The sequence below is a fragment of the Cyprinus carpio genome, chromosome A5, assembly GCF_018340385.1.
Source record: "Cyprinus carpio isolate SPL01 chromosome A5, ASM1834038v1, whole genome shotgun sequence".
In the NCBI taxonomy this organism is placed as follows: Eukaryota; Metazoa; Chordata; class Actinopteri; order Cypriniformes; family Cyprinidae; genus Cyprinus; species Cyprinus carpio.
Window position 1 is genome coordinate 17,810,798 of NC_056576.1, and position 26,349 is coordinate 17,837,146.

General features: G+C 38.7%; 1 protein-coding gene across 1 annotated transcript in view; it reads left to right on the plus strand.

Moving 5' to 3' along the window:
* The window catches only part of LOC109079895 (zinc finger ZZ-type and EF-hand domain-containing protein 1-like), a 49,687-nt gene that overhangs the window by 17,601 nt on the left and 5,737 nt on the right, over positions 1-26,349 (plus strand). The window contains 37 exon segments of the mRNA XM_042756086.1: positions 595-728; positions 828-898; positions 1,014-1,128; positions 1,360-1,519; positions 2,529-2,650; positions 2,755-2,877; positions 3,076-3,245; positions 3,376-3,457; positions 3,649-3,850; positions 4,016-4,158; positions 4,239-4,482; positions 5,800-5,879; positions 5,985-6,075; positions 6,171-6,678; positions 7,881-8,045; positions 8,144-8,263; positions 8,451-8,612; positions 9,581-9,710; positions 10,213-10,351; positions 10,547-10,712; positions 11,168-11,430; positions 11,548-11,717; positions 11,895-12,033; positions 14,802-14,968; positions 15,145-15,425; positions 16,072-16,246; positions 16,401-16,533; positions 17,148-17,380; positions 17,876-18,193; positions 18,322-18,422; positions 19,824-19,959; positions 20,052-20,411; positions 20,641-20,784; positions 20,874-21,042; positions 21,759-21,857; positions 23,019-23,184; positions 23,926-24,076. Of these exon segments, the coding sequence (XP_042612020.1) occupies positions 595-728; positions 828-898; positions 1,014-1,128; positions 1,360-1,519; positions 2,529-2,650; positions 2,755-2,877; positions 3,076-3,245; positions 3,376-3,457; positions 3,649-3,850; positions 4,016-4,158; positions 4,239-4,482; positions 5,800-5,879; positions 5,985-6,075; positions 6,171-6,678; positions 7,881-8,045; positions 8,144-8,263; positions 8,451-8,612; positions 9,581-9,710; positions 10,213-10,351; positions 10,547-10,712; positions 11,168-11,430; positions 11,548-11,717; positions 11,895-12,033; positions 14,802-14,968; positions 15,145-15,425; positions 16,072-16,246; positions 16,401-16,533; positions 17,148-17,380; positions 17,876-18,193; positions 18,322-18,422; positions 19,824-19,959; positions 20,052-20,411; positions 20,641-20,784; positions 20,874-21,042; positions 21,759-21,857; positions 23,019-23,184; positions 23,926-24,076 (6,332 nt within the window).

Below are 26,349 nucleotides of genomic sequence, written 5' to 3' on the forward strand. Positions count from 1 at the left end.
GCAGCGATCGTGTCCGTCATCAGGAAGAAGTGTGTTCGGGCACAGTTTGCAGCTCAGTGGAGAAACAGAGATATGAGAGATGTGAGGCATGACTCCGTCAAAAACACATCCTCAGTAGCACCGTAGGAATGCAAAAAACTGATGATAACGTTTTAGGCATTTATTAAATCTTCGGGTAGGACCGAAAGATTTATAAAGTGAGAAGAATCACACATGGATTATCAAAACTGCCTTCAGATAGTACCGTGGGGCATGTGATAGATTGCACGACAGTCAATAAGCGAAAAGATCAAGAATAAATAGGTTAGCGGGGAGACACTACCTAAGTGTGGTCGAAACCAGCCACCGAATCGTACCGTGAAGCACAGGGTATCGCCCGACATAACAATCAAATATAACAATGTGTACTCATGTTATAATGAAAGAGAATCCAAAACAGCGATTATCCACTAGTGCTTAGCACTGCCTCTGGTGGTCAGGAGGAATGAAACCTTTAAAACATTAACTTGAAATTGTTAAAACTATAGCCATGTAATAATGCTATTATATTTTGATGGTGGTTGAGAGAATAACCCACTGTTTTGTGCTGTCCAGTGGTGGACGGCCCTAAAGGAGAGACTGCAGTGGAGAAAGCTCTGACAAAAGAAGCTGTAAAAGCCATCCTCAATGGAGCCGCCATTTTCTTCCCTGACAAACAGAGCCGGAGGGACAAACTCTTCCACATGATGGTAAGACTGTGAGGGTCAACTTGCCTTTGCTGAATATTATTATTGAGTTGCTTTTTATGAACTTTTTGTTGTTGTTGTTGTTGTTGCTGCTTTTCTCAGAAAAACATAACTGAAGAAAATCAGCCAGAATCTGTGAAACTGACATTCGAGTCTCTCTGCAGTTACTTCAGGTATCAAACTTCTCCTTTTAAACTAGTACTCTCTTCTGTCCCTGTCATGTCCTGTAAAACTATACAGCCTACTTTCTGCTCTCACACATTGTCTCTCACTAATCTCTGTTTGCAGTGATCAGGACCCGAAAGGTCTCCTCTTGCTGCCTCCTAAAGGAGCCCCATCTGACTTTGACATATCACCTGTCCTGACCGTCATGGACACGCTGCTCATTGTGGCCACTAGAGAGGTATGTCTGCCCCGTGCTGACAGCCTGCTGAACTCATCTAGTCACCCCTGCACACATATATAAGCTCCTGCAAATATCTGACACATGCTTTAGATGTTTACATTGTGCATTAACATCTGTTAGCTGACACCTCATATTGTAATGCATTCCACTAATAGTTTTCCCTTGTCTAGCTTTATAAAGAGCGATGTGATGGTGATCCATGTAAAATGCCCTTCTGTCTTTCTTCAGTGTGAGATGTTGATGTTGGATTCCAAAGGAGGGTCCATTTGGAGAGTCCTGCTGTCTCTGTTCTGGGCTTTACAGGGCAGCCTGCTGTCCTGGTGCTTCCTGCAGCTCAAAGGAGGAACGGCCACCTCTGCTGATCTGGCCAGGGAAATCTTGATTAAATGTTAGTGTGCTTTTCTTGGATTTCCAATCTGCTTTTATAGAGACCTTCAAAATACAGTAGGGTTGAAAAATCCGAGACCACTTGTGAAAATGTTGATACTGTGGTAAATGTATATATTAAATATTTATATTTTAATGCCATTTTCATTCCAAATTATATTATGAGCATAACAGTTAGAAAGCTGAATAGAAGAATTAACATTCAGTACTCAAGTGGCATGTGTTTGTGTAAAATCTGGTAATGAGAATATTTGAAAGTGCGTCATAGATGAGTTAAGTTTAAATTTTGATTTCTAGGTTTTCAGTGGTCTCTGTCCTTTTGCAGTCTCCATAAAGATGTTGTCCAGTTAAATGTTTTTACCCTCAGATATTGAAGTTCTATAAAACAACAAATAATAGTTTTAGTCTAGCAGTAAAGATTGTTCTGTCAGCTCTATTTGACTGTCAGACAGTGGGGTGTTCTTCAGAGTGAATAGTAGTTACACATGACGGAACATGACATATGCACACTTTCTTTTAATGAAATACTTTTATTCATCAAGGACTCATTAAAAATGACTAAAACATTTTTTTTTTCATTTTTAAAACAAACAAGAGATCTTCTAAACGCTGTTCTTTGGAGCTTTCTATTCATTAGAGAATCCTGAATGCGATATCCACAAAAAATATTAAGCAGCACAACTCTTTTCAACAATGATAATAATCAGAAATGTTACATGAGCACCAAAGCAGCATATTAGAATGGTTTCTGAAGGATCATGTGACACTGAAAATAGCGGCTGAAAATTCAGCTTTGCCATCACAGGAGTAAATTTTAAAATATATTAAAATAAAAATAAAACAATTTAATTAGTAATCTTTGACAATATTACTATTTTTACTGTTTATCAAATAAACGCAGCCTTACCTTGAAAAGAAATTACAAACCCCAAACTTTTGAACGGTAGTGATTAATTGCAGTAGTCTGACACAAGTGTGAATACATCTGTGTTGTTTCTCTTGGATATTAGATGTGGAACAGTTCCTGTCAGGTACCAGAGACATACTGAGTCTTCTTATCAGTCGCTTCTCTGGGGCTGACATCATGGAGAAACTCAGTGGATCCATCCTCGCCATGGCAACAAGACAGCTGGTAGCAGACCGCTTTATCCCACTTTATTTTATTATTTATTCATGCTTCTGTTTGTACATTACATATGTATGTGCATACTTAGTGTGGATTGTGTACTGTTGTAGACAATCTTCCTTCTGGAGCTGTGCGCTCTGGATATTCCTCACTGTGTGCTGCTCAAGAGATTCTACCCTCTGGCAGACCTCCTCAAGAAGCTGTCTAGTGACACAGAGGACATCTTCTCTAAGGTAAGTTCACTCTGTGTCTTAACACATTCAAGTTAAAATAAATAGAATTAAAATGACTGAAAATTTATGTAAAAGAGTATTTCACTTTGGTTTTTCCACTTGCCATTTAAAAAGCAAGATAACCAAGCAGCTAATAAATAAATGACCATTGGTGTGAATAATGCATTTTTCAGAGCTTTTATCCCTGTGTGTTTATAGGTTGATATGGAGGGCTGTCAGCAGACTCAGCAGCCTGTTGTATTAAGGACATGGCAAATGGAGTCGCCTCATAACTATGAGAACAGCAGACACGAGACCACCGTCTTTGTCTGTCCTGGTGCCTCGTCCTTTGAGGTGGAGTTTGATGAACGTTGTGAAACAGAGAAAAGGTGTGAAGGGCTTATGCCACCTTCTGGTGAAAACGGGAATCAAACTTTACCTGTTACAGATACAAAGCGGCTTGTTCAAGTATGCATTATATTTACACTAATTGAGTGTTTTTTTTTTTTTTTTTTGTAGGTACGACTATCTGGAATTCACTGATGCTAGGGGAGGAAAAGTGCGATATGATATGAAGGTCGGCACAGAGAAATGGCCAAAGGTACAAAAACGGTTTTATTGGAGTATTTTAACTATATATAAATAATTTGTTAAAATTAATGCAATTAATTATACCCCTTGCTTGAACGTAATTCCAATTTTTTATTTACTCTGCAATCTTAAAAAAGAACAAAAACATTTTTATTTCATTTTTTATTAGACGTGTTTTTTTTTTTTTTTTTTTTTTTTCAGAAAGTGACGTTTAAAGCGGGTCCCCAGCTGCAGTTTCTGTTTCACTCAGACAGCAGTAATAATGAATGGGGTTACAAGTTTACAGTGACAGCATATGGCCTGCCAGACATCACCGTGTCCTGGACCTCAGACCTGCAGCTCCTCGTGTCCAGGCTAATGGGCCGTCTGGCCTCCCGCACCATGGCTTTGAAATCACCTTATGGTGTGATAATTGATTACTTTTGATTATTTCTCTGTTAAATTATTTTAAAAAGGCTCATTTTATTCCTTGTTTAATAAAAAAAAAAATATTCAACATAAACGTATATACATTGCAGATAGTTGTGGCTTACGGTGATGGTTTTGTTATGTCTTCCTTCCCCTTGAGAGATCCGTGGTGTAAAAGAGTTACCTCCAGGCTTGATGAACCATGTCCTGTCTTGTCCTCTGTGGAAGCCTGTGTTTAGACATGGTTTGAGTGGACTTCCTGAAGAAAAAAAGTTAGCCCTGGACAGCTCAGACACCAACCAGGTGAGAGTACTTGGATTATGACTTTATGTGTGTGTTTCAGTCTAAAAAAAGTTTAAGCATGTTTGTCTTTTGTTCTGCAGGAAGAGCCAGCTCCTTTGGGGGATGAATTGGTGGAATTCCTTAAGGACTTTGCTTGCTGGGATCCTTCGCAGGATTCTTCTGATGACAGGACAGAGCTCATGAGGGCCCTTTATTTGACCTGCAAGAAGCAGCCAGTCAGGAACGAGATTGCTGCAGGTTCAAAAGTGGACCAGGCTGTGAACGCCACCTGGGCGGCCATGGTGTATCACACACCAGCACTTCACCACAGTCTTAAGAGCTTTGGTAATTAAAGACATATTAAGAATTTCATACAAGTTCAAGAGAACAAACACTAAAGAGAAATGTATTTGTGTATATATATATATATATATATATATATATATATGTGTGTGTATATGTGTATATATATATATGTGTATATGTATATATGTGTATGATGAGTGGGGCGGGGCCGAGAGCCGTGGGAACGGAGCGAGGCCGGTGGAGTAATTGGGAAATGAGCGACACCTGCTCCACTCACCGGTCTCGAGTCCCACGGAGGAGATTAGGAGGATACAAAAGAGGAGCGACGACAGTGAAGGACGAGAGAGGACCAGGCCTGGGTTTTATTTTGTGGTTTGGTTTTTGTTTGTGCGCGGCAGTCGCCCGTGAGGGGCTGTCGCGCTGTTTTATCCTTATTTGGTTATTAAAGTTTTATTTGAGTGTAATAATAAAAACTCCATAATTATGGGAAGAAGGAGGCGGGAACCCGGCGAACATTCAAATAAAACTTTAATAACCAAAATAACCATAAAACAGCGCGGACAGCCCCTCACGGGCGACTGCCGCGCACAAAAACAAAAACCAAACCACAAATATAAAGCCCAGGCCTGGTCCTCTCTCGTCCTTCACTGTCGTCGCTCCTCTTTTGTATATGGCCTCGATCCTCCGTGGGACTCGAGACCGGTGAGTGGAGCAGGTGTCGCTCATTTCCCAATCACTCCACCGGCCTCGCTTCCGTTCCCACGGCTCTCGGCCCCGCCCCACTCATCACAATGTGTATATGTGTATATGTATATATATGTATATGTATATATAGTATATGTGTATATGTATGTATATAGATATGTGTATATGTATATATATATATATATATGTGTATATGTATATACATATATATATTTGTATGTGTATATATATATGTGTATATGTATATATATGTATATATATGAATATGTGTATATGTATATTATGTGTGTGTGTGTGTGTATATATATATATATATATAAAAAAAAAGTGAAAAAAAAATGTGTGTATGTATGTATGTATGTATATAGACTAATAAAAACAGAACAGAAATGCCACAAATTTGATCAATGACTTGGAAACAGTGCAGAATCTTATATTTCTTGTTGATTCTACTTCATAATGTTTCATAATGTCAAAATCCTAAAACTCCGGGGTCATGTTAAACCATCAAAGACTTGATTCCTTGGTACAGACAGTATTTGATCTCTTTCTGTAAGATGTTTGTATGAACAGAACAATTTGGTGGTCATACATGTCAATCCCAGTCCCAGTGTCCTTTGATCATGTTTCCTTTTTTCCCCTCTGCATTAGTTGCTAAAAATGGCCAGAGCAGTCTTAGTGAGGACCTTCTGCAGATCTACGCCCTCGCCGATGGCACCAGAACATGGATGGTTAGTATTAGCTTATGATTTTTGGTTTTAAAATAACATATTATTATTATTATTATTATTATTATTATTATATTATTATTTCTCCCTTTTGATCTGTTTTGGTAGTTGGAAATGAAACAGCGCTACCTTATGGGTAAAATGAATGGAGTAGACGAAAAAGAGGATGGGCCGAATGAGGTCACAGTGGAGTCACTTGGTAAATATTGATGCTATAAATACGCCTATGATGCTCAGTTTCTTAAACTAATGCTGCTGCGTTCTCACTGTCTCTTTTTCACACTCTTTTAACAGCCAAAATTTGCATCAGTAGAAGTTTGTTCCTCTTCCGATTCAGCCCGAGTGGAGGAACCTTTGCACTTCCAGAACAAGAGCCTTCCAGACCAGAAGATGGCGCATGTGCTGCTCCTCTTCTTCGGTCTGTTTCCACCTCAGAGGGAGACTTCCAGCCCAGCCCCTCTGCTCCCTCCATCTCCCAGACTCCTGAGGGAGCAGAAGCAGCGGCGACCCCAGGGGCCAGTCAGCGTGACCAGACGTTCTCTGCACCAGTGGATGCTGGACCTTCTAGCAGCATCAGTTCTCAGGGTGCCACAGGCTCCTCAGAAAGTCTTCAGTCCCAAACAGGAGAGCCTCTGTCCCCGTTAGTCTTCCCACGTAAAGCACCTTTCAGTCGGGGACGCCTGAGGCTCCTTTCCTTACGATCTATGGAGGAGCCTCGCATGGCACCACCTGTTAAAGAGCGCTTCCCAATCCTCAAACACATCCACAGCTTTATGAAGGACATGGTCATTAATGAGAGCAGGTATTTTCACCTCATTATGTAAATGGCTAGATGTGTATGATGCTATGATTCAACAGATTTTGATGCATGAACTAAAAGGGATAGTTCACCCTCATGTTGTTCCAGACCTGTATGAATTTTTGTCTTTTACTGACTCAAAAGAAGATAGTTTGAAGAATACTGGTAACCAAACCATTGCTGGTCCCCCTTGACTTCCATACTGCCCCCCCCCCCTTACTATGGAAGTCAGTGGGGACCAGCAGCCGTTTGGGTACCAGCAATATCTTCTTTTATGTTCCACAGAAGAAAGAAACTCATACATTTGGAATAACATGAGGGTAAGTAAATAATGACAGAATTTTCATTTTTGGGTGGACTATCCCTTTAAAGTGATAGTTCAGTTTACTCACTCTTGTCATACTAAACCTTTATGACTTTCTGTTACGCTGTAACACAAAATTAAATACTGTACTGTTCTGGTGTCCTGTTGGCTCTTCTACACAATATTCACAAAATAAAGGTGAATAGTGACCAGGGGCTTCAAAAATAATGACCAGTAAAGTATTATATTATATTACATTAAAGGAGCCCTTACAACTTGTTCGCTTATGAAACAGTAAAATAGCTTTGTGACTGAAATTACAGCCATTAGTTGGTGAAATATTATGTATATTTTAATATGCACGTTTGATCCATGCATCAAAATCTGTTGCATTTTTGTAGCACTGGGGTTTTTTTGTACACTTTACTGTACTTTTTGCATTATATTTTAATGCATTTTATAAATATTATTTAATTTAATATACATTTTTCTATTTGAATATATTTTAAAATGTAATTTCCTAGGATGGTGAATCTGAATTTTCAGCAGCCATTAAGTCAGTCTTCACTGTCACATGATCCTTAAGAAAATCCTTAATTCTGATTAATTTGGTGCTTTAAAAACATTTTTATTATTATCAATATTGAAGGCAGTTGTGCTGCTTAATATTTAAAAGTATTAATTTCTTTAAAAAATGTGTATATGTTTTTACATTTTATATATAATAATTTATATAAATTGAGTCAAAAGTTGTTGTTTTTTTTAAGAAATTCAGAATATTATTGTTTTGTTAAAAAATAAAATAAACAAAAACTCAAAACCTTCAGTTTATTTTCAGGTTTATTTGTTTATTTCTAGATTATCAGTGTGTACTTATGGTGACTTCTCTGTGTGTGTTCAGTGTTCTTCATACTCTGGCTCTGAAGAAGGCCCAGGCTCTGAGTGTGTGTGAGGTGCTGGAGCTCGTGCAGCAGTGTGTACTCACCCTGGGGAAACCACACCTCTTCCAGACACCCTGTATTTTGTTTCTCCAGGAACTCTTGGCATGTCAGAAAGATTTCACCAAGTATGTTACTTAAAAAAACATTGTCATTTCTAATGGTACTAATATTTAACTACTGTCCTAATATCATTATTTTAACTTGATCTGTCTGTCTTTCTCAGTTACTTTTCTCAGTTGGTGGGCAGTGGGCAGGAGATGAGGGAGCTGGTCAGGCACTCGTATCATCGGCTTGTTCTCATGCTAGTAGAGGCCGTGCAGGGCTTCAATGCACTGAACGAGAAGTGGGTTTTTAAATATTGAATTAGAATTTTGAAATCATTGTGTTTTTGGAAGTTACTAAGTATGCTACGCAAGGATTGCCATTACATTCTTGATGAATCAAGACAACCGCTGTAGTCCCTGGACAACAATTTTTTTTCTTTATGTCCTTTATGTCTTATGTCCGCTATGTCTTCTTTATGTCCTTAGGGTCCTGCTGCCCGCCCTGTCATGCGTGCAAACATGTCTGCTGCATTTGCTGGATATGAGCTGGGAAGCAGAAGATTTGTCACTGTTTCTGGACATCAAACTGCCTGATCTTCTGCTCACCATGTCCCAAGAAAACATCAGTGTGCATGATATTGCCATCAGGTATGAGACCGGGATCAGAACACACATGCTGTGCTAGGGATGTAGAGACTTGGGCCTTTATGTGGCCATTCAGCCAAAAAAAAAATAAAAAATTCAAACCCCCAGTTGAGAAACACTGTTTTAGAGTTCACATTATTATTAAAATGGGATATTCTTAAAAAAAGACACATGAAGTGTGCCAGTCACTAGTGTGCCTCTTGAGATCAGGGGATATATAGATATTACATATACATATATTACATATACATACGTATGTGTGTGTGTGTGTGTGTGTGTGTGTGTGTGTGTGTGTGTGTGTGTGTGTTAGGGCTGCTTAATTCTGGCAAAAATCATAATCAAAATTATTTTGGTCAATATTGTAATCACGATTATTTATCACGATTATGAGTGGGGCATGTGACCAAAACTTTGAGTAATTTATTTAAAGAGCGCAATATATATCAAATATATATTTACTTTTATGTAAATAAGGTTGCTATGACGTCTACATTTTAGAGTCATTTAGAGAAATTCTGTTCTGTTACGTCTTTGAGCACATGCACAGAAAGCGCGCTTGACGAACAGCTCAAGTTCTCTTTTGCGCTTTTAAAACATGAATAAATCTAATAAACTTTGATAAACCAGTCACGTCCCATTTTGCAAGTCACGTTACACGTTATATATTTCTAGATTTTACTGATTTGCACGTGAAATTTGGCTTTTATGGAGGAACAAAAGCGCACCCCTGGAAAGGAGGTTGAATGGGGTGCAATGATCGTTTTATCTCAATTATTGTATTTTTATAATCGTTGGAGGTCGAAATTGTATTGTAAAGTTGTTGAATACATCTCGAGGGCACACTTGGTGAGCTTCGTTGTTGCGATGCTTGTGTTTTTGACACTGTCTGTCTCACAATCTAGGCTTAAATGTATCCTGTGTTTTATTTGGCTTCTCGTTTGTCCTTTTCTCCATGTGACATGATGGTGTAGTCAGTGGACGGAGGAGGATGAGATCGTTGACTACGAGAGGAACTGTGAATGGATGGATGAGTGTTTGGATGGCATGTTTGAGAAATGGTTTGACAAGATCAGCCAGGCCTCAGCGGAGGACAAGAGAAAGGTACAGATATCAAATCAAATAAATGTTTTCCTGTGCAATAAAACTGTAGCACACAAAAGACTACTTACATTTTTTATTAATAATGGAGACAATTAAATAAGACAGCTGAATCAACACAAAAACTAACCTTTGGGTGGAGGTATAGCATTTTTTATGCATATGTTTATTGAATGTATTCATGCAAACCTTTTAACGTCATGACTCAACATTTAATCTCTGCAAACACAAGCAAATGTCAGCACCCATCAATGCCTAATCATATGACAGTCACCTTATTCAAGCAGAACAAATATTTGGATCAAGTTTAGTTTGCTTAGTCTTTTCAGTCTAATTTAACTGTGAAGTGTCTTTTGCTCTTTGCAAACGTACAGACTGATTTGACATATTTAAACACAAATTAAGTTAAGTGCCCTAAAAATAATATCAATTACAAAGAACCTCATATGAAATTATACATATTGTGCATTTTTGGTGCTCTTTCACTGACTTTTGACCTTTGCAGATGCACATGTTCATTGCACGCTACTGTGACCTGCTGAATGTGGAGATTTCATGTGACGGCTGCGAGCGGATCGCACCATGGCATCGCTACCGGTGCCTGCAGTGCACAGACATGGACCTGTGCAAGACCTGCTTTCTCAGTGAGTCATACATCACAGTCAGTCAGGCACAGGCTTACACTGTAGTGAAGGAAAAACTTGTGTTAACGAAACATTATTTCCATTTATTTATTGCATTCACATTAAGTTAGACACTACACAAATAATTTATTGCAGCAGTATATTTCTTGATCAGTTGGAGTGCGGGTATTGAAGAACTCTGTTCTCCTTGTTAAGGTGGTGCTAAACCAGAAGGCCATGAGGATGACCATGAGATGGTAAACATGGAGTATGCTTGTGACCACTGTCAGGGCCTTATCGTGGGCAGCAGGATTAACTGTAATGTCTGTGAGGACTTCGATCTCTGCTTTGGCTGTTACAATGCCAAAAAATACCCGGACAGGTAATACACATCCCACATAAGTGAGAAGACCACTAAAGGTTACCTAACAATGAACTTGAAAATATAAAATATCCACATCAAGTCAGATACAAAACTTAAATCAATTTATGGCAAGAAGAATAGGATGATGAATGAATGAATTTCACATCTGGTTATTTAGAGATGCAAATCCTCTTTGCATACCTTTGTTGTTTTATATATTTATTTAGCATTTTAAAGTTTTTATTTTTTTTCAATATATTTTAATTTCATAATTTGGCAGTTTTTTTATAGTTTTATATTGTATGTTTCATATATTTTCTTTTTGTTTCTTCTTCTTTTTTTTACATATATACTTATTTGGAGTGACTTAAGGTTCAGTGGGAAACATGTTGTTGTTGTTGTTATTATAATGATATTTAAATGTTTTTATTATATTTGTTATTATCATTATTGTTCCCCCTTTCTCTCTCCAGCCATCTGCCCACCCACCGTATCACAGTGTACCCTATGGTCACCATCCGCATAAGTGACCGCCACAGACTCATTCAGCCCTACATACATAACTACTCCTGGCTTCTTTTTGCGGCACTCGCCTTGTTTACATCCGAGCTGGTCAGTGAGAGATCCCAGGATGGAGATCCTCTGGATGATGTCACCCTCGGTTATGCCAGGGCTCTGCAGAACCACTGCTCTGACATCATCAATGAGTGTCTGCTGAAGGGACAGACTGGGAAAGGTAATCAATATATCTGAATGTTCATGGTCTATTAAGAATGAAGTTGTGTGTGTTAATTAGAAATGGAAGTCTTGGTTGATGTGGATGTATAGTCAGGGTTGCTGTTGTTTTCTGTAGGTTTGCGAGCCTCTGCCCTGCTGTCCCTGCTTTCTTCAAATGAATCGGCCACAGAGAGTGAACTGTGTCCTGCGACGGCTGGCTCTTTTCAGGACATCAGCAGCACAGACACCTCCTCACTTCCCAGCAGCACTACAGCTATCTGCTCCCCACCGCTACCTAGAGACAAAGTCAGTCACTGCACATACTACATTCCTGAAGCTTACTTTTTTTTATTTTTTAAGTCTGTGACTAAAACCGCCAGGATATTGCTAACAACTGTGTGATTGACCTTAAATGCTCAAACATACTGTTTAACTTTTCCTCACAAGTCCCCATAAGCTTCTTGTTTTTATTCCTCTTTACAAAAACCACAAAAGCAGGGTCTGGATACAGAAGGGGATGAGAGGAGGAGGAAGCTTGTCTCTCAGGATACATCAGACTCATCCAGTGCAAGTCAGACACCCTCTGTGTCTAGTGAAGACACTCTGTCACCTGTAGTCAGAGGTGAGCCTTTGGGGGGTGGGTTTGTTCTGCCGTGCAAAGGCAAAAGGCCGTAACTTCGATTTTGTCGAAAATTAGTTATTGATAATTTTGGGACATCCTTTATCATGTGTATAAGTATCTTGAGTCAATTTTGTTTTTCTTCTGAGAAAATAATGGGTCCTCTCAACCGTAATTTCGAAAAGCCCCGGAGAAACCAAGGCAGAACACCGATTAACACCAGTTACAGTTCTTTCACTTTATTTGGAACACTCAAACTGAGTTATGGCGTTCCGCCTTTCTTTAGACGCGCGTCGATATGATGTTACAGTGCCGGTTAGGCAGAACACCGATTAACACCAGTTACGAGGGGTTCTGCCTTTGTTTTACTGTCCATTAAAGTCTGTTGCATATTAATTATGGTGTAGACAAACAAATTAGATAGATCGTGATCTACCAATAAGAATGCATTTTAAAGGCTATTTACCTTGGCAGCAATACGTAATTGTGAATAACCTTTAAAGAATTTTTTTTTTTTCCTTTTGTAATGCAGATTATTCATCAGGCTGTCACTTCTAGTTGGATGCGTGTGGACTCGAGTGCCGTAGCTAGCATGATCAATCATAAAATCAGTAGCCTACTAACAGTTTGCAATTAAATCCATATCCTACCTTTTCTTTTAACCCGATAAAATCAATCCATGGCGATGAACGTCATCGGAGATGTTTAATCCATAAGCATTCTGAGCATTATTCCTGCTTGCTGGCGTTCACATCTATCCACAAGTCGTTCTTTTAGGTTAGGCTATCTCATACAAGCAATTATGCTATGTCTAGCATTCTTTTTACATTACTGTGCATAGCAAATAAATTGGTATCCACGGTATCCACTTTTAGTCTGCTTGTTAGGATAAAAAAAACCCTTAATACATTCACATTACTATAATCAATATCCTATATGAGACAGCCAATGATCACTAGATTTTATTCAGGTGTTACTATAATGATTTTGTAAATGGTAATCAGCAACCAAATATTGATAATTTGGAAGTTACTGCCTTTTGCCTTGGTGTGACTTCTAGCGTTTTGCATACAATGCAAAGGCAGAGTACATTAACTTCAAAATAGGGGTAAAAAAATCAAGTTTGTGCTCATAATTTTTTAATGGAGATAATTTTCATTACTAAAACATCTAATTGTTAAATTTCCAGTGTTCTACCTAGAATTAATTTGGCTGGACAAGTAAAAAACTTTAACCTCCTAAGACCCGAACATTGGTTTGGCTTGCATTTTAGATTTCTTCTAGATATTATCTTTGAGCATGAAGCTCTTTTTGAAAAAAAATTATGTCCACATAAGTAGACACTTGGTCTGTATCCACAGAAAAAAATCAAGACACCATTGTGTAACAAAGTGCAAATCTCTTTTATTTAAAGCCTGAGTACTGTGCCTGAACAGTTTTTATTGTTACTGTTGCATATATACATGTTTCAACTTCTAAACATGGATATAGAAAAACACCATTTATAAGAAACAAGCGGTCGTATCACATAACAGCTCAAAATTTCAACTACTCCAAACTAGGAATGTCCTAGTAAGAACGGCTTGCGTCAGGGGTTTGGGGCGGGGTTACTGTGACCAACAAGATGAACAGAAACTTTTGACCGCCATTTTTTAAATAGCAGCTAAACACGAGCACATTGATTTTGCAGTTTTTGGATGCCGATGTAGATTCGCAAAGCAATGAACTTCAATAGCAATGCAACATCCACCACTGTTGATTATGTGTTTAGGGTTGTTGGGGCTGCATCGGCATTGTGCGGACCAGTCAGTGTGCCGCGGGAGCGATTGGAAAGCAGACAACTCTCTTCCTGCTTTTGGATCGCTTTCGCGGTGCTTTGGTGTTGTGCGCCGATCGGTCTGCATGGTGGCGATGCATCTCGAACAAACCTGTTGTGTTTGGCACAACAGTGCTAATGTTACTGGGAAAGATAAGGCGTATTCGGTGATGTAAGACCCGGTTCTCTGGTGGCTCTCTACCCCGTGGAAAGGCACAGTGGTTTAGTGGTTTAGAAGACTCACCAGTTGAACCAACTGCAAACCGGCAATTACATTGGCTCTGAACTAGAACCCAGTTCATGCTGGTGGAAAAGGGGTATGCGTATATTATAGAATATTGTTTAGTCAAAGTTTGGTTTCTATGTAAATTTATATGTGTTTAAATCTGGTATTTCCTGCCAACTGACCACTGACAAGGCTTTTGACATAATGAGATAAAAATAATTTACAATAATTTACTTATCTGAATTCTACCTTTACACTGGATAATTGAAAATTTGTAAAAAAAAAAAAAAAAGGTGCTTGGCCTTAAATGCTGAAACATACGTTTTTATATATGTATATGTATGTATATGTATGTATGTATATGTGTATATGTGTATATGTGTATATATATATATATATATGTGGTATATATGTGTATATGTGTATATATATATATATATATATATGTGTGTATATATGTGTGTATATATATGTGTATATATATATATATATATATGTATATGTGTGTATATATATGTGTGTATATATATGTGTATATATATGTATGTATATATATGTATGTATATATATGTATGTATATATATATGTATATATATGTATGTATATATATATGTATATATATGTATGTATATATATATGTATATATATATGTATATATATGTATATGTATAATTAGATTAGATATATAGATCTCCTTATTTCTTTTTTTTTTTTTTTTTTTTTTCTCAGAGTCAAGTGGAGACACTGTCACATCTGCTACCTCAGAGAACATGGACGCATATAAAGACCAGGAGGAAAAGACAGCCCGGGGGCCAATACAGGAACATGTGTTTGCCGAATGCTCCAGAGAGAGAATTCTGGGATTGTTGGCAGCCATGTTGCCTGCAACCAAACAGGTAACAACAAAGAATCCAGTTTAATTTGTCATTGTAGGCTTTGGGTTCAGAAATTACTTGGAAGTTGTTTAATTTGTAACCTGAAAAGAAGCCATCTCAAATACCTAATTTTTTTGTCTCACATGCACATCCAAGAAACACAGAATATGCCCATGTACACATTTTATCCTCTACAGGGCAGCTCGCTATCTTTGTCCAGCCTGAGTCCCATCCTGCCACTGCTGTTCAGAGTGGTCATCTCGAACGCCGGCTGTCTGAATGAAACGTACCACCTGACACTAGGCCTTCTGGGACAGCTTCTGTTAAGGATCTCTCCTGCAGAGGCTGATGCAGCTGTGGCAGAGGCACTGACAGACAAATTTGAGTTACTTACCCTCGGAGATGGACCAGCACTTGATGTTCCTGGCTGGAAGACCACTCAATTGCTCTTCAGTCTGGGAGCAGTGTGTCTGGACAGGTAGTGTGATTGAATGTGTAACATATGGTTAAATATAATGTGTGTTAGAGGCCATTTAAATAATCATTATTGATGCACAAAGTCATATACACTACCGTTCAAAGGTTTGGTATACATATTTCTCTCTCTCACACACTCTCTCTCTCTCTCTTTCTCTCTCTATACAGTATATATATACATATAAGGTAATTTTTAAAAAGAAATTAATGCTTTTATTTGACAAGCATGCATTAAAATTTGTCAAAAGTGGCATTAAATACATTTTTAATGTTACAAATTTAACATGGCTTCCACAAAGAAATGTAAGCAGCGCAACTGTTTTCAACACTGATGATGTTTCTGGAGCACCAAATCATCATATAAGATTTTTTTTTTTTGTATGATCATGTGACACTGAAGAATCTTATATATTTTTAAATATCGAAAAAACTATACCAACCTTAAATCGTTGTACAGTAGTGTCATTGTACAATTGATTTAAATTTGAATATATTTTAATGTGGGAGGGGCAGTCAAACATTTAGCTGAACTTTACCTTCACAGCTTTAGCTTTGTTGGAAGTTTTTGTATTTTGTATTAACACATTTTCAGTTTTTGTCACAAGACATTGAGTCTGTGTCCATCACCTGTGTTTGCATTACAACAGTCGTATCGGTCTGGATTGGGCGTGCTCTGTGGCGGACATCTTGCGAAATCTGAACGTTTCTTCTCAGTGGTGTGCTGTTGTGGCAGCTTTCACTGATCACTGCATCCAACAGTTTCCACAGCAACTCAAGAGAACCAATCTCTTCACTTTACTGGTGCTTGTGGGATTTCCTGAGGTATGAACAAAGATGTCACATGTGCACGCTAAAACACATAATATAGGCCTGTATGAAGTTATGACATGCCATCTGTATACTCAATTGAAGATGCAAAAGCCCTTAGGACATTTTGAAAGAGCTGTTTAATGATAAATGTGTCTGTTTATATTAGGTGCTGTGTATGGGGACTCAGGCTGTCTTCATCGACATCGCCAACGAACAACACAACGTGATTCTGCTCAAACACTTCACAGAGAAGAACAGAGCTGCTGTGGTGGACGTCAAGACTCGTAAGAGGAGGGCAGGTGAGAGAAGTGCTGTCAATGGGTTCTTCCCATCTCTCAAATGTTCTCAGCTGTAAAACTACTACTGCTGACAGTTCAGAGCTGCATGAGCCTTTCAGCACAGTCTAAAGTCACAGACTGTCATTGTCATTTTAACCCACCTTCATTTGCAAAGGGTGTGTCAGCTTTACTTCCTTGTTGCCCAGGTTTAACAGACTGTTTTTGTGTGGAGGTACCTCTTGAGTAAACCTACTGGCTTCTAAAGCATTAATGATAACAGAGCAAATATTTGATGATCACTATGCTTATTTCTCAGCAGTAAAACAATCATATACTAAAAAAAAACTGGCTTTTAAATTTTAGTTCTTTCAGTCAACTATCAAAAATATGTAGGATTGAGATATGTAAGGATTGAAATATGTAAGATTATAATGGGTAGCCGCTTGCCTACTACCTTCAGAAATGAATCTGATGGAAGACATTTCAGTAAACAGGATGTTCAGTAAACATTCAGTTGGGACTTCATAGCCTCAGTTAATGGCTGCTTAGAGGAAACACCCCTGGACACTCAAATAGTAAAACAAAAAAGTGCATTAATGCATTTCTACTTTCTAAACTTCTACTTTTGCTTTCAGTGAAAGACTATCAGTTAGTCCAGGCACATGAGAGCAGCAGCAGGAATGATGCGGAGTCTCATGAGGGACGAGCTGTGTCCCCGACCTCCGCTCACCTGAGCCGCTACCTGAAGAACTTCACCTCCATTGTGAGTCATCTACTGCAGGTTGGGGTGGAGAGCAGTGCCCAGGATGCTGTGGAGGCCACCTGGGTGCTCTCTCTTGCTCTTAAAGGACTCTACAACACTCTCAAGGTATTCACCACACACCTGTTTCAAAGTTTCAAGCCACAGAAACAAATACAGTGACCACAAAAAGTGTAATTTTATTGTTTTGTATAACTGTATAAAAATACTTGTAGTGTGTGTATATGTATTCATGCATATATTCATCAAAGAATCCTAAAAAAAATGCATCACGGTTTCCACAAATATATTAAAACATTGATAATAATAAGATGGTTCTTGAGCACCAAATCAGCATATTAGAATGATTTATGAAGGATTTGACATCCTCGAGTAATATATAATAATTTATAAACATTATAATATATAATGCATATTTGTGTGTGTACATATATGTATTTTGTTTGTTCTTTACTTCTTTTTGTGGCATGTTTTCATATTATCTAATACATTGACATTTTTGTATCTTCAATTATGACATTAATTTCCAAAATGTTTTGGGGCCATCATATAAACACTCAACTTGAAGTCATGTGTGTATTGATTTTTCTCTATTTCTTGTAGAAGCATGGGGTGGATCAAGCCCAGGAGGCCATCCATGGCTCTGGCCTGATGCAGCTCCTGGTCCGAAAGTGCAGCAAGGGCACCGGCTTCAGCAAGATGTGGCTTTTGCGAGACCTAGAGATCCTCTCGATCATGCTTTATTCCTCCAAGCGAGAGATCCACTCCATGGCAGAGGATGCAGACACAGAGACCGATGGAGAGAAGGAAAGAGAGAAAGAGCATGACTCTGATCACTCCAGCTGCTGTGCTGAGGATACGGATCCAAACAGACCGGATCCACTCGAAGGACTGGATGAAGAGACAAAGATCTGCTTCCAGGTCAGGCTTCAGACACTCATTTTCTGTCAGTTGTGGACCTGTTCTTCTCAAATCTCTTCCAGCACTTTAATTTAGAGGAGTATGTAGAGGAACAGTTGTTAGAGCTGCGATATTTGTCTTGCTCTTAGATTACCCATGATGCTCTTAATGCACCACTGCACATCTTGAGAGCTATGTATGAGCTCCAGATGAAGAGGACAGATTCTTTCTTCCTTGAGGTGCAGAAAAGGTGAGTTACAATTTGAATTATCATTTCATTTACATAGACGAGGTTAAAATTTATTCTTAATTAATGTACTGTACATCATACCCCTTGCAGAATCAGAAATTATATAAGAAAAAATAAAGAGACATACATTTTTTTGATTTGGACTACATTGAGGAAGCTGCATACAAGATGTTTACATATATTCCAAAATTACTGAAATGATTCTCATGGTTTGGTTCATAAAATCATATGTTGCCTAATTCACCTGTTTATTATATATATAAAATTTTTTTTATTTTCTTTAATGATTTTGATACGACCCAATTCCGATTTTTTTGCCCCTGTGCGACCTGTATCTGATCTTTTCATGACAGTCTGAACGACACAGATCCGATCTTTTCAAATGTGACCCAGGCCACTTGGGTATGTGGTCCTGAATCCGATACGTATCCGATCTTTTGAAATGCGACCTCCGTCTGAACGGCCAGGCCACATGTATCCGACTCGTACGTCATTGATACGCTACAAACGTCATAATTCTGCATTGAAGTAGGCGGGAACGAGAAGAAAGAAGCCACTCACATCAGTATCTCACCACTCCTGGCTGCGACTCTGCACCCACACATTTCTCTGTACCGACGTTGCTAACACTGCTCCACAAAACGCCATGGCCAAAAACCTTGCTCTCCTCCTTCTTTTTAATTTTCTTCTTAAAACGAGAAGATTGTAATTGTGCTGGCTCCGTTGGGAAAATAACTTTAAATATTGCAAAAAGAGCTCCGCTGTTGCCTACACTGTTGTTGACATCCATGTTTAACGCTAGCTACTTCCGCAAACAACGAGTGACGTCGTTGGACGTTGAGTACTCTTCTGCGCATGCGGGTCACTTCTGGGTCATTTCACATTCACACAGGAGATCACAAAAGGTCGCATTTAATTGAAAATGTGAACGGCCTTGCAAAAAAATCGAATTTTTTCAAAAAATCGGAATTGAGCATTAAGCCCTGCAGTGTGAACGTAGCCTAATATTATTTAATAATGTAATATAATATCATATAATACACTATTAATATTAATTGCTCTGTGATTTATTCTTATGTTCCCCTTTCGTAAATTGCTTTGGATAAGAGCATGTGCTTAATGCATAAATGTTAATTGAAAATTATTATTATTCAGTTTCATAAAAAAAATACTACTAATAATTAATCGTTATTATTACACATTTAGTATTTTTGAAAATCTTAAGATGGCATCATCAATTTAAAGTTAACCCTCTTATTGTCTACAAAGTGGTAAAGAGCTTGCATATTCTGTGCAAACTTATGAGCAGAATTGTAAATAAATCTGGTGTACATCTCAGTTGTATAAAATGAATTCAGACTATTTCTCAAATAATCTTTTTTCTAACGTATCATATCTCAGGTTTGATGGTGATGCTATAAAAACCGATGAGACTATTCGTACACTGGCACAGAAGTGGCAACCATCTAAAAGACCTCATTCTGAGGAAAGAAGCACCAAGGCAGTAGATACTGATATTATCATTGTGCCCTGTGTGGTAAGACCAAGTTTAAGATGAACCATATTCCATTTTGTGTTAATTCATTATTTCTTAATGCTAATTCATTTAATTCTTTTTTTGACCCTCAGTCTAAACCCACCCGGTGTGATCGAGTCACAGAAGAAACAAATGTTGTCACGCAGAAACTCATCACCAACACAGAGAGTGACCTCCAGCTGAGTTATGCCAAACAGCGGCGCACCAAAAGCTCAGCTCTGTTGCATAAAGAGCTGGATGCTCGCAGTAACAAAGCAGTGCGACAGTACCTTTTCAAAGTGAACGAGGCCATTGCGATTCTGTACGCACGTCACGTGTTGGCCACACTGCTGGCCGACTGGCCCTCTGACACTCCCATCAGAGAGGAAGACCTGGAGCTGAGTGGAGCCTCTCACATGGCCTACATACTGGACATGCTCATGCAACTAGAGGAGAGACCTCTATGGGAGAAGGTGAGAAGTGGAAGATGAGACCAGATGAGAAAATGTACAAGCCAGAAGTATTTCATTCTGGCCATTAAAACTGTACTTTGCATTTTATATATATATATATATATAATATTGCATTTTTATGTACTGTATTATAAATATTTATGAGTATATAATTTAAGTAATAAGCCATTAAATTACATAACATCAGATTGTTGGTATGCATATAATTCTTCATCATGCTGGATCTCAGATCTTGCAGAAGGTTCTGAGGGGCTGCAGCCAGAGCATGCTGGGTAATCTGTCGCTGACAGCATGTCAGTTTATGGAGGAGCCAGGGATGGCCGTGCAGGTCCGAGAATCCAAACACCCCTACGACAACAACACTAACTTTGAGGTATAAATTCCATTTCCTTTTTCTCCAAATCGCTGGATCACGGTTGAGTTTCCCTTGTCCACTTAATGTCATAATTTGTGTTGTCTCAGGATAAGGTGCACATCCCTGGAGCGATCTTCCTGTCTGTGAAGTTCGACTCTCGCTGTCACACAGAGGAAGGATGTGATGAGCTCCTTATGGCCAGCAGTAGTGACTTCCTGCAGGACCTGCACACTTTCAGTGGTTCTCACCAGAAATGGACCGACTTTGAGATTCCAGGTGAGGTTTTGAGAAAGTGGCACGTCTAAATGCCATATGTTTATAAATAAATCATAACAGACTTACATTTGCTTAGTTTAGACTTATAGAATTTATCTGAATTTCTGCATTAATTGGTCATTAAATTCTTTACATTTTTAACCAAGTCACAACAAAAGGCAAGAAGAATCTTCAGGTCCTATATCCACAGTTGCAGGAAATGATGGAGGAAGATCAGTTATTATAGCCAGTACTTCCAAAATTAATTAATTGACTTTTTTTGTATGATTAATATATTGTCTTTAAAATACTGACTTTGTGTTAAGATTGAAAGCATATTGTTTATTATTATAACTATTATTATAAATCTGAAGAGGAAGATTTTCAGGTAGATTCAAATGTTCTTATTTTCTTAAACACTTAATCTTTGACAGCCGTAAATACATTTTGTAAAACATTTTTCTTTTCTCTCAAATTTTCACTCCTTTTGTGGCTATTCCCATTAGGGGTCCTTAGACCCCAGTGTGAAAACCTCTGATTTAAAGCATCTGTTTGTCTGTTGTTGTGACAGATCAGATCTAATTTCATGGCCAGATTATACAGAAATCCAGGTCAATCTAAAAGCTTCGCAAATTTTTCTACACATTTGTATATCTGCTCATGTACATAGATTTTCACTTTGGGTAAAATGATAAATGTACAGAATGTAAGGGTTGTTTTTTCTCTTTCTCCTCTAGGGGACACTCTCTACTACAGGTTTATATCAGATATGAGTAACACAGAATGGGGCTACAAGTTCACTGTGACTGGTGGCCATCGAGGGCGCTTCCAGACTGGTACGCAATTTGTGCTCATTTAATTATTGCCCCTTGATGGCTCTTTTGATGTCTATCACTAACGTCCTCTAGCCACTGTTAGTCTTCAGTCTGTACTGTCATCATCTTCCTGTCTGGTTACTGTCCTCTAGAATCATGCCCTCTAATGAGCCATGAAACAGAAATGTCCATCTCATTTAGAGTCCATCACAGCAGTACCATCATTTCATGTGAGACTCACATTCCTACAGTCTTTTAGGGATGTAATGTTGGCGTCCCACTAGCTGATTTTCAGTGGGAAGCTTCATTTACACAGCTGTTTGAGAATCAGAGGGGGTCTGTGTGCACGGCTGTGTTTCTCAGCGTGTGAGGGCATTAACAGGCACAGAAACTCACCTTCCTGCTGAGTCAATCGCCCTGCCGACCCTCAAATCATATCGAACATATTTAAAATGATTTAAGGTAGTCAGTGGGGTGGACTCTCATGGTTTTAGCAGTGACCAGTGAGCTAACACAAAGCCACAAATCATTAACACTAAATGTTAACCAGTGATGATTGCACGTCAGAGTTTTTGTGTAAATATTTTAAAAATAAAACACTACATTTAGGCATCTCAACATTATATTGTACAGTATAAAATATTAAAAACTTAACATTATTTAAAATCATTTTCAGTAATTGAAATAAAGCCAAAATTAAATAAAAGTAAAAAAAAAAAATAGAAAGTACTAAAATTACTGTATAACTAAAATTAAAATGCATTACAGAAAAGCAGTGAAGTACAATGCTAAAATATATTCACTGTCGACCGGCTCTTAGACTGTAAACTTCTGAGCATATGATTGATCATGTCTGTCAGTTCTGGGTCACAAGTAGCTTTGAACTCCTCTCCTGTGTCTCATCCACCTTTAATCGAAGAATTAATAGACTTGTGCACCTTCTGCTCTGTTCTGATGTTATTATTCTGTAATGGAATATCAAATGGGTTTCTCAGCCATGGAAGCAGAGCCTCATTTATGGGGTCTGCCAGCTCATTTGCTTTTTCACAGATGAGGCCTAAGAAGGTAAACAAGAGAAAGAAAGCAGCCCCACATGTGAATTTATATTCTTCTTGCTTTTATATTCTTTTCAGTTTGCAAGTCGGCTAATGAATTCTCTTTTATGTTTTTGAACCCAAACAGGTTTTGAGATCCTGAAGCAGATGCTAGCAGATAAGCAGGCGCTATCTCACCTCCCGCTGGCTGACATCTGGGAGTGGCAGGTGGGCGTGGCCTGTCGGCAAACAGGAAACCAGCGGCTGAAAGCTATTCACCTGCTGCTGCGGCTCTTGCAGTGTCCGTCTCAATGGTGTGTCCCTTCTTACCTTTTTGATCCTTTTAAAAGCTTTGACAGCATCTATTACACCGAACAAAAGGTAGTGGATTCATCCTGCAGTGCTTTAAAGCTGCCCCACTATTCTAAAGAGATGAGGCAGCAACTTTCTTTAAGTACCTGGTTCTGTCAGGTCAGTTCTACACTCTGTGGACGACAGGTGCAACTTGGCCCAGTTTAACAAGCATCGAGTGCGCTTATCTTCCTTCCGCCCTGCAACTTTGTTCTTGTTTCTGAACAGCGGTCAGCTGAAATCCTTGTGAAGCCTGAATCAAGTGCACATGAATATTGTGCATCATCTCACTGGCGGTTTTCCCCTAAACCACTTCTTGAATGGTTTATATTAACTTTTGCTCATTCGTTTGTGTGTTTTGTATTGGTGAGCATTCAGATTTACACAGCATTTGCATAACCCATCTGACTATGGCTTTCTGCCTTGATTGTTCCCATGGCAACAAGGTCACATGTCAGGGTGATTTGCATGATTTCCATGGCGTTTGGACACAGTTACATCATCATCAGCAGACAGAGCGTGTATGAGAGAAATAGAGGCCTGGACCTGTGGTATCAGATGAGTTAGCGAGGTTAAGGAATAGCCCATGCAAATGGTCACCTACCCGACGCAAGGGGAACATTAACCGTGCGAATGAAACAAGCATGTAGTTTGAATATGAGTGTAATGACCTCACGTTTTGATTGTTTTGTGTTTTAACACAGGGCTTGTGACCTCACACTTCTGCGGCCGCTGTGGCAGCTCTTCACTAATATGGAAAGTGGTTTGATTCAGGACCCCACCAGCATCACGGTCCTCCTTCCTCTCCATCGCGCTCTCACTGAGCTCTTTTTCATCGCTGAAGCAAAGGCTATGGTGAGTGACCATCATCTTCCTCCTTTCTTAAGCATCTCTTTTAAGAACATTAATGAGAAAAAGCAGATCAGCATATTAGAAAGATTTCTGAAGGATCATGTGACACTGAAGACTGGAGTAATTGCTGCTGAAAAATTCAGCTTTGCACCACAGGAATACATTATGTTTTAAAATATAAGAAAATGTAAAAAAATCATTTATGATGCATAATTTCTCAGCATTTTTGATTCTTAATCTTTGTGATCATTTATTTTAGTATGCGTTAAAGGTTATTCATATGCCTGAGTAACAGACATGAATTGCTCTGTCCTTCAGACAGCGATGATTAAAACATTACCAATCATTTTAGATGCATTTACTTAGGATAAATTGACGAATGTGTCCCCGTAAAGTTATTTATCCTGGCATCGGCTCTGTCTCAGTAGCATCCTGTGGCAGCCCTGTATTCATAATAAAATCATTTTGTTCTCAGAATCATCCATCAGCATCTCTAAGTGGAGACATTTATATTGAGCCCAGAATTCAGGGAGGCATTCAGCTGACATACAATAATTATTTAGTGCTGTCACATAACTAAGGAAATAGCAATGTGATGATATGTGAAAAACTGGACTGGAGAGCATTAAGGTTTTTATTGTCTTGTTTAATGTCAGACTTGATACAGTCTGAATCACGTCAGGGTCTGTGTGTGTGAGAGCCTGTCAGGGGAGTGCCATTAAAGTGAGTCTTCCACTCATACCCTGATGTGTATCTTATATCAACCTGCACAGCTGTCTGTTGAGTGTGTAGTGTCTGAACGCAAGAGTTAGCGTGTTTGTATTCTACACTCACATTCTAAAATAATTTACGTGACGTGACATACAGCCAAGTATGATGACCCATACTCAGAATTCGTGCTCTGCATTTAACCCATCCAAAGTGCACACACACAGCAGTGAACACATACACACCAGGAACAGTGGGCAGCTATTTATGCTGCGGCGCCCGAGGAGGAGTTGGGGGTTCGGTGCCTTGCTCAAAGAGTATTGCCGGCCTGTGACTCGAACCCACAACCTTAGGGTTAGAAGTCAAACTCTCTAACCACTAGGCCACGACTTCCCCAGTTGAAACGCCTACCTTTAATCTTACAGGCCTGACATTATCCCTAAGGACCATGTTTACATTGTGTAGCATGCAAGTCCACAAGACTTTAGAATGATAAATCTTTATGATTATCTGTTTGTAATGCTGGTCCTGTTTACCAATGGAGGATCCTCAGCTTAAACTAAGTTTAACCGGATCCCCTAGATAATCCATATGCATGGGCCTATGCAAAAATCTAAAATTGTCCAAAATCCATCACTTTATGATTCATGGTGATTTGGTGCAGTGTCCTCTTAAACAATGTTGGAAAGATCATAGACAGAGTCTTCTGTAGTCTTTCTGTTGTCTTGTGAATGTACAGGTGCCTTTTCACTTAAAAAATATATCGGTAAACAGAAATCAGTCATTTAAAACACTTCACTCATTTGACTTGTTGAGGTGTTTTTGCAATGACTTTTAAACAACTGGTTCCAATGTAAAGTGGATGTGTGTAGTCAGTTGCTCTTGAGTTCACACAAGCATCATAGCAGAGTAACCACAGGTGTGCCACACAAAGTGGCACAAACTTTTTTGGGCGGGGGAAAGGTTTCAGTTGGAAAGTGTTTATTGCTATATTTCTTAACACTTAAGTCCACTTCATCTGATATTTCGTTATATACTGCAAAGATATTTATGCATATGTAAGAGTGGCTTTAGTTTCCAAACACTTTATAATTGTTTGGTAGAGAAAAACCGGCCACTAGGTGGCACTTACACACTTCCTTGTATTCAAAGTAGGCCACGATATTCTTAAAGAAAATGGTATAGTAACACACAGAGTTCAGAGAAACAAACACACAATGACATCTATGTCATGTAAAGCCTGTACTCTACTATCATGCCTGAGTGAATGGCTCTTTCTTTGAGTCTGTGAATGGGAGGAAAATATTTTGACAATACTCTTTTATCCTTGAGCTTTAATCCTTTAACAGCCAAGTTGGACACAAATATGAAGTGGTTTATGTGTGTGTTTGAATGGGAAATGTTTAAGTGAGCATTAGTCTCAAGGACTGACAGGCAAATGGATGAAGTGAGTGTTTTGTGAGTGTTAAGTGGTTGCACCAGTAGATGCTCAACACTGTTTAGCCTCATTATGAAGAGCCTTATCTCTCCCACAGCCACTGCACTTCTCAGAACTGACCATAAAGATT